Source organism: Diaphorina citri, unplaced genomic scaffold (assembly GCF_000475195.1).
Source record: "Diaphorina citri unplaced genomic scaffold, Diaci psyllid genome assembly version 1.1 scaffold4919, whole genome shotgun sequence".
NCBI classification, from domain to species: domain Eukaryota; kingdom Metazoa; phylum Arthropoda; class Insecta; order Hemiptera; family Psyllidae; genus Diaphorina; species Diaphorina citri.
Window position 1 is genome coordinate 362 of NW_007382303.1, and position 8,848 is coordinate 9,209.

Sequence of the window (8,848 nt, forward strand, 5' to 3'; positions counted from 1 at the left end):
GAGGCAGATGTGCCACCAACCAAGCTAACTAGGCTGGCTCTAATCACTGTTTGAAAAGTCCATGTCTCAAAGCCTATTCCCTGATTCTCTCTTGTGAGTTTCATCCATGTTTTTTTTTTTTTTTTTTTTTTTTTTTTTTTTTTTTGCAACGGCAATGTTGTGTCTATACCTGTTTACCTATATAGTTCTCGTTCTCGAACCCAAATCCACACCCCGATCTATCCTAGTACAGGGGCTGTCAACTTGTGGCCCGAGAAGTGCGTTTCTACATAGTATCTGGTACGCATAAACATGGAAGTTGGACAGCCCTGATTTCAAGATTCACGATTGTAACTAGTTCTGTTTGAATTCTACCAGGTTGCGCTACCAGTATCATTTTTGATTTTACTTCTCGAAGCTTTACGTCTCAGAATAATAATTCTGAGACGTCTCGGAGTGGAAAGCCCTATGTATGACCATCGACAGAAAAATGTGTACTCGTATTTCCAATGCAAATATTTCAACGGTTAATTTCTGGTGTTCTCGTATTGACCCAACACCTAAATGGGAATAAGTATTGTACAATATTGAAGTATTGTACAATACTTCCCATTTAGGTGTTGGGTCAATACGAGAACACCAGAAATTAACCGTTGCCTATGTGATGATGATGAGAGACATACTAACGGGATGGGCATGCTACGACACAGACCACATGAGTCTAATGTAGCAAGTTGTTTCATTGCTAGGAAATAAAATATCATTGGCGAGTTGATTTGCAGTTCTTTGGAATCTTATCATAGGTGAATTTTGTAGGTAATTTGCCCGTATAAAAGGAGGGGAAAAGGTGCTTAACCGCAGTTTGGCTTCAATTTTCAGAAGAACAAATCGTCCCGTCTCTCCTGCTCTACTCAAGCCACGCCTACCGGTAGTGATACCGGCCATGAATAAACAATATGAAGCAACTGTGTGAACCCTCTGTGTGAAACCCACTGTGTGAACCCGGCCATGAATAAACAGCATGAAGCAACGCTGCCAGAGGCCTTATAACTGAGCTTTTCTGTCGTACCCCGGCGATCACTCAGTCAGTTTCCACACTCACCGTTGCTTCATTTATTTATTAACACAGTGAACGGGCATACCCTTTGCTATCTACCTATCTGTTTTACATATCGAGTTCCCTAGCCAACCTATCTATAGCTTAGTCTATGAATTCTCATATGTATGCTCAAATACTCACGCAGAGATATGATACACACATGTAAATAAGGGAGGGTGAGGGGGGTAAAGTATAAATTCGAGGAGGTCAAGATTGAATCGGAGGGAGGAAGATGAGAAAAGAACAGAGAGCAGAACATCTACAGGGCATAACGAGGTTAGCCATTTTGTCCCTGTATGCTCTTACCCTGTATGCTCAATTACTCACGCAGACATATGATACACACATGTAAAATAAGGGAGGGTGAGGGAGGTAAAGTATAAATTCAAGGAGGTCAAGATTGAATCGGAGGGAGGAAGATGAGAAAAGAACAGAGAGCAGAACATCTACAGGGCATAACGAGGTTAGCCATTTTTGACATCTAAAGATACAGTTCCTGGAACACAGTCAACCGTTCCTGCACCATTAGGACTACCAACATCACAGGCAATACCTACAACTGTATTTTTTAAATCGATTTATCTAGAAGTCGTAGAAGAAAAAGAAAAATTCCGTTGGTCCTCATTTTTCCTGCTCTATGACTTTGAAACATCACCCAGCGCGACTGATATTGTGTGAAACTGAAACCCACTGTGTGAAACCGGCCATGAATAAACAGCATGAAGCAACGCTGCCAGGCCTTATAACTGAGCTTTTCTGTCGTACCCCATCGATCACTCAGTCAGTTTCCACACTCACCGTTGCTTTATTTATTTATTAACACAGTGAACGGGCGTACCCTTTGCTATCTACCTAACTTTTTTACATATCGAGTTCCCTAGCTAACCTATCTATAGCTTAGTCTATGAATTCTCATATGTATGCTCAATTGCTCACGCAGAGATATGATACACACAAGTAAATAAGGGAGGGTGAGGGAGGTAAAGTATAAATTTAAGGAGGTCAAGATTGAATCGGAGGAAGGAAGATGAGAAAAGAACAGAGAGCAGAACATCTACAGGGCATAACGAGGTTAGCCATTTTGATCAAAACGATTGAAAAAGTTTTTTATTTCCTGAACTGATGTTGAAAAGATATCCATATCATTGGAGAGTTGATTTGCAGTTCTTTGGAATCTTATCATAGGTGAATTTTGTTGGTAATTTGCCCGTACAAAAGGAGGAGAAAAGGGAAAAGATGCTTAACCGCAGTTTGGCTTCAATTTTCAGAAGAACAAATCGTCCCGTCTCTCCTGCTCTACTCAAGCCACGCCTACCGGTAGTGATGATGAATCCCAGGATTCTGATTGGTCAGATTGGACTGAAGAGGATGCATGCAGTATAGTGTGTCTATTCTGTGATGTCACAGTACACAGCTGGGTGAAGATACTGGACCACATGACCGGGGAACACGGGTTCGACTTTGTGGCCGCCGTTAAACATTTGGACTTCTACCAACAGGTTCGTGGAAGGTTAGGTTAACTCAGTAGTAACAGCGCGTTTGCTCTCCTTCTTTTTATTTTTTAAGAGGTTTGATAGAGGGAACTGTAACTGCTAAGGTCTTATCGTCCCGAAATCGAAGAGAGAAGGAAGACAGGATAGAAGAAAGCCAGCCGTTCTGAGAACGAACATTATCCCATCAGGATAAAATCCGCCCCGGGCGGGAATCGAACCCGCGGCCTAGCGCTTACAAGGCAGACGCACTACCAACTAAGCCAATTAGGCTGGCGCTCTCCTTTTTACTTTTTATTTTTTAAGAGGTTTGATAGAGGGAACTATAAACTGCTAAGGTTTTATCGTCCGGAAAGCAAAGAGAGGAGCACAGGATAAGAGAAAGCCAGTCGTTCTGAGAACGATCCTTATCTGTTTAGGATAAAATCCGCCTTGGGCGAAAATCGAACCCACGACCTAGCGTTTACAAGGCAGACTCGCTACCCTTCAAGCTGGTGGTCTCTCGTTCTAAAGTAAGTTTCTACAATTCTCAGAACCAGGAATGAGAATCATTACCTGCAATCTGCTGTGAGGAGTAAGTAGTGTTACGTTTAGACCCTTCTAACCGTATTTTGTCAGAAAATTTAAATTCGAAAATCGTGTGAACAGACCTTAATCCCGTGAGATATTAAAAAAAAGAAAAAAAATTAAAAATTATTTATCAGTAGTAGTGATCTCCTGGGTAGGAGAACAGGTAGATAGGAGAAAGTGTTCCATAACTTTTATCGTATCTTCATTTCCCCCGCAGGTGAAACTAGTCAACTACCTACGACGTGAAATCTACTGGCTCTCTTGTCCTGTATGTAAAACCAAGACCGAGACCAAAGTAGACCTGTACACTCATATTAAACTCAACAACCACGCCTTGCTACCGGATGAAACTCTGTGGAATTGTCCCGAGTAAGTATAACCTAAGCCCACCCTCCCCCCTTTAGGTCTGTTTGCCCCTACACCTAAGCCTCATTTCCCCCGCAGGTGAAACTAGTCAACTACCTACGACGTGAAATCTACTGGCTCTCTTGTCCTGTATGTAAAACAAAGACCGAGACCAAAGTAGACCTGTACACTCATATTAAACTCAATAACCACGCCTTGCTACCGGATGAAACTCTGTGGAATTGTCCCGAGTACCTAAACCCACCCTCCACCCTTTAGGTCTGTTTGCCCCTACACCTAAGCCTCATTTTTAGTCCGTCCTTCCTTTATTATTACAATAGTAATAAAAAGGTATAAGGGACGGAACTGTAACTGCTATGGTCTTATTGTCCCGAAATCGAAGAGAGAAGGAAGACAGGATAGGAGAAAGCCAGCCGTTCCGAGAACGAACATTATCCCAGCAGGATAAAATCCGCCCCGGGCGGGAATCGAACCCGCGGCCTAGCGCTTACAAGGCAGACGCGCTACCAACTAAGCTAACTAGGCTGGCAAGGTTGGTGAAATCCACTATTAGTTAAATAAACCAAGTTTATTAAACGCTGATTTTGGTCGCGGCCATAAATTTTTCGTCTATTCTGGGAATCGAATCTGACCCCTTCGACAAGTTTCTCTATTATAACCGTGTTGCCCATTTTGTCGTGTGTTCTCAGATATTTCTTTCCCACGTATGAGAATGATGGATTCCTGTGTCAGCTAGATGATGGGGAAGAAGATAACGAAATTGTAAAACCTCTAGAAACAGTAGTGACATCTAAAGATACAGTTCCTGGAACACAGTCAACCGTTCCTGCACCATTAGGACTACCAACATCACAGGCAATACCTACAACTGTTTTCTAGAGACCTTTAACTTTAAGTAGGGTGCTTATTTAAAGGTATGAGGTTTGAGGTAGCATTAATCCATTTTTCATAGAAGTTAGGTACCAGTACCTACAGCAATTTCAAAATTCCTTGAGAATGTTCATGAAAATAATGTCCTGACATAAGTAGGTATGATTGTTGTTACTACCTCATCAATGTAATGGGGTAAACACCTAGAGATAGAGAATCACTCATGAACCAAGAAATTGTCAAACATTTATTTCCTTGGAACCTACTTCATTCCGAAGCATATTAATGGCATCCTTTCTCACCTCAAATCTCCACTGTCATGCAGTCAAGTTTTCCCCATTTCTAGCCGACAAAGATTACAGGAAAAAACTCCAGCGATGTCACTTCACCAAACAATTCGTTCTGATATATCTTCAACAGTACAGAATCAAAGTCAATGTGAGGTAACACAGAAACACATTGAATCTGATTCAAGCTCTAGTCCAATTACTAAGGACATCTCCAAATTGAATATCAGCAGATAAAACTTCGAATCTACCGAGAATCGAACCCAGGCCCTCCGGAGTGCAAGTCATAAAAGTATTTACGTTGTTTACAAGCCAATAATAGGGACACTTTCCTTCATTAGTCAGTTTAATTTGTTACCTAAAAGACTACAGTGAAAAACAAAATGGAATTAAAATGAATATTTTCAATTTTTTATTTCCGATTCTAATGACTATTTACAATATAGCTATTTTTATCAGTGGTACCTAAAAGACTACAATGAAAAACAAAATGGAATTAAAATGAATATTTTCAATTTTTTATTTCCGATTCTAATGACTATTTACAATATAGCTATTTTTATCAGTATATCAGTACACACAGTTAATAAAAATTATTAGAAGAAAAAAAAATGTAGTAGTAAAATTAATAAAATGAAATAATTATTAGTAGGATAAAAATTAAATAAATACTGTTGACATAGTGCTTTTATCACAGAAAACTAAAAGAATTAAAAATGAAAAAAATAATGGGGTACCTACAGAAAGGTGTATGTTTTTTGCTGTCAAAAGTAAAACTTCAATAAAATGAAATAATACTAGTAACTAGTTCATCCCATTCAAAATAAAACACACAATAAACTCCTTATAGCGAACAAATCATTCTCTCTTAAATTTTGTTATACCGAGGTTCTACTGTTCTCGACTTTATCATGTTAAAATTACCTATGCACTTAGTACAATAGTATTATAGTATGTACCTACTTATGTACTTAGTACAATACATTATGGATCTATGAATCTATTTAGAATATTATTAATAAATTTTATCTACACAGAACTTTGGTTTAAAAGGTAAATGAAGTTGTGAAATGCAGAATATCAAGAGTAGAAGAAAATGCAATAAGATTTTAAATTTTAGAGGGTGTTAAAAATGGCCTCGATTGTAAATGCCTTAACAATAAATTAAATTATAACTAAAGCGCAATGTACGCATTTCACAAAGTCTGGGTGAGGGACTATAAACAAGGAGTAGACTAGTCCAAATTTCCTCACGCTATATCAATAGCGAAGGTTGAGTGCGAAGGGCATCCCACTCGGAACAGAAGAAAATGCAATAAGATTTTAAATTTTAGAGGGTGTTAAAAATGGCCTCGATTGTAAGTGCCTTAACAATAAATTAAATTATAACTAAAGCGCAATGTACGCATTTCACAAAGTCTGGCTGGGGGACTATAAACAGGGAGTAGATCAGCGTCTAGCTAGGGTACTATAAACAGGGAGTAGACTAGTCCAAATTTCCTCACGCTATATCAATAGCGAAGGTTGAGTGCGAAGGGCATCCCACTCGGAAAATTTTTGTTTAAATCCAGTTTGCTCAAAGCGATCACTCTAAAGCTGATTGAGAGGCCGACGACAAACGCCGACCCCATCTGAACATGGGAAAAGGCGAAGAAGAAGACATGTATGCATTGCGCCTAACAGTTTGGAATTAAAGTTATTATTACATTATTTACGTTAATCATAGGTAAGTCTAATAGCAACTTCTTGTATTAGCTAATTACTTCAATTTATTTGTATTTGTTGTACATTTCAAAATAAATACCAATTCAAGACTTATTTAAATCCTAATTAGTTGGACTTGATTTGTTGTTTATATTTAGTGTGATCACTCTAAAGCTGATTGAGAGGCCGACGACAAACGCCGACCCCATCTGAATATGGGAAAAGGCGAAGAAGAATAAATGTACGCATTTCACTAGTATGCATTGGGCCTAACAGTTTGGAATTAGAGTTATTATTACATTATTTACGTTTATCATAGGTAAGTCTAATAGCAACTTCTTGTATTAGCTAATTACTTCAATTTATTTGTTTTATTTGTTGTACATTTCAAAATAAATACCAATTCAAGACTTATTTAAATCCTAATTAGTTGGACTTGATTTGTTGTTTATATTTAGTGTTATCTGGGATGTTATTTTGCATAAATGCTTCTTATCAATTAGTAAAAACCAGATTAGACTTACTGCCCATCTGATAAGGGACATACTATTGGATGGGCATGCTATTGCTATGACACAGACCAAATGGGTCTACTGTAGCAGTTGTTTCATTGCTACGAAATAAAAACGGCGGTGAAACACTCATCTTTGAAGGAAAAGGAAAATTGATATTTTGCCAACCTAGTTAGCTTGGAAGGTAGCTCTTCTGCCTAGTAAGCGGTAGGTCGCGTATTCGATCCCCGTCCTGAGCTTTATCTTAAGCAGATAAGGCTCGTTCTCGGAACGGCTGACTTTCTCCTATCCTATCCTCCTTCTCTGTGCGATTTCGAGACGATAAAACCTTCCTTGTTACAATTTTCAAAAACCTTTTCTATCTTTCTGTTTCAGTTTGAAATGTTTGTTCTGCGAGAGAACCTACAAGACTCGGGACGTACTCAAGGAACACATGAGGAAGAAAGGGCACAAGAGATTGAATCCACATAATGAAATGTATGATCAGTTCTACATAGACTCCTATAGAGAAATGGATAGAAGCTGGAAGGTAAATACCTAAGTAAATTACATAACATTATATTTATGGCCAGGTCCAGTAAGTGATTTAAAATCGAATTAAGCATTGAAGCAATCTGATTGGTTGATTTGAAATTCAAAAATTTCAGCCAATCAGATATACATATTGCTTAACCGAAAAGAAAAGTTAAACGGAATTTAAACTCACTTTTCGCCAGCCTACTTAGCTTAGTTGGTAGTGCGTCTGCCTTGTAAGCGCTAGGCCGCGGGTTCGATTCCCGCCCGGGGCGGATTTTATCCTGATGGGATAATGTTCGTTCTCGGAACGGCTGGCTTTCTCCTATCCTGTCTTCCTTCTCTCCTCGATTTCGGGACGATAAGACCATAGCAGTTAAAGTTCCCTCTGTCAAACCTCTTAAAAAAAAAAAAAAAAAAAAAAAAAAAAAAAAAAAAAAAAAAAAACAAAAAAATTCTGAGGTACAATTTGGTTGAGTCCGTAATGTTTGTTGAGAAAGCACAGGAACTTCTGCGATGGCTTATCAATGGCCAGCTGATGAGCTTTGACATTCATATCTTGAAGCATATGCTCGAACAGTATATTACCACAGCCTTGTCTCTGCATACTCTCATGCACATAGAAGTCGAGAACACACAGTGTATTCTTCTGTACACACTTCCCTGCTTTGTCAAATAGATAGAGATTCTTCCAACCCATTTTGAGCAAACCAATGACTAGACCATGCTTCCTGGGAAAAATAAATAATTGAATTAATAATGAATGATATCTTGTGTTTTCAACAGCATTTGTGCTCCGGAGTTAAATTTGTTTGGCACCAAAGAGGAACACAAAAGTGTGTAGACTTTAAGCTTATAAGAACCATTTTTTTTTCTTTTACTAGCCTGATTTTACAATGGATACTTACTTGAGTCCACCTGTCCTATCAGTCAGTAGGTAAAGAATATGCTCAGAGTTTTGCATCTTGAGGGCACTTGTTATTGGTTTCTGTAATCCCTGAGCAACCGCTGAGGCCCAGCCTATCTTATCAAGGATTTCCGACATATGGTGATAGCACAGGCTGAAACAATAGGACAATTTGGGATTAACAAGGAGTATATATTTTTCCTTTCTTTTTTTGGTACTTGTGCAGAAGTCATGTCAGTGGAAGATTGCTACCAAAGGAACTGGTACAAACAAGCAGTGACCAGTGTTATTATAGAGTTGGGTTAAATACAGGCATGGTTGGTCCAGTGGTAACATGCTTGCTTGCCATGCAGAAGGTCCCGGGTTCGAATCCCACCATCGACAAAAAATTGTACTTGTTTTTTGATTGCAAATATTTCAACAGGTTACTTTCTGGTGTTCTCATGTTGACCCAGCACCTAAATGGGAAGTAATGTGTCTCTTCTCGCCCATCTGATGAGAGGCATACTACGGGATGGACATGCTACGACACAGGCCACATGCGTCTAATG

At 38.9% G+C, this 8,848-nt stretch overlaps 2 protein-coding genes across 2 annotated transcripts; one reads left to right on the forward strand and one right to left on the reverse strand.

Moving 5' to 3' along the window:
* Positions 1-2,346: 2,346 nt before the first annotated feature.
* On the forward strand, positions 2,347-4,383 carry LOC103521287 (zinc finger protein 277; the record flags this gene model as incomplete). The annotated part of the gene is made up of 3 exons (XM_008486398.1): positions 2,347-2,577; positions 3,356-3,507; positions 4,194-4,383. Coding segments are annotated over 3 exons (573 nt in total), but the record flags the coding sequence as incomplete, so codon positions are not given.
* Positions 4,384-7,366: 2,983 nt separating this feature from the next.
* On the reverse strand, positions 7,367-8,498 carry LOC103521288 (alpha-tubulin N-acetyltransferase-like; the record flags this gene model as incomplete). The annotated part of the gene is made up of 3 exons (XM_017448767.2): positions 7,367-7,378; positions 7,839-8,121; positions 8,299-8,498. Coding segments are annotated over 3 exons (495 nt in total), but the record flags the coding sequence as incomplete, so codon positions are not given.
* Between the last annotated feature and the right edge of the window lie 350 nt (positions 8,499-8,848).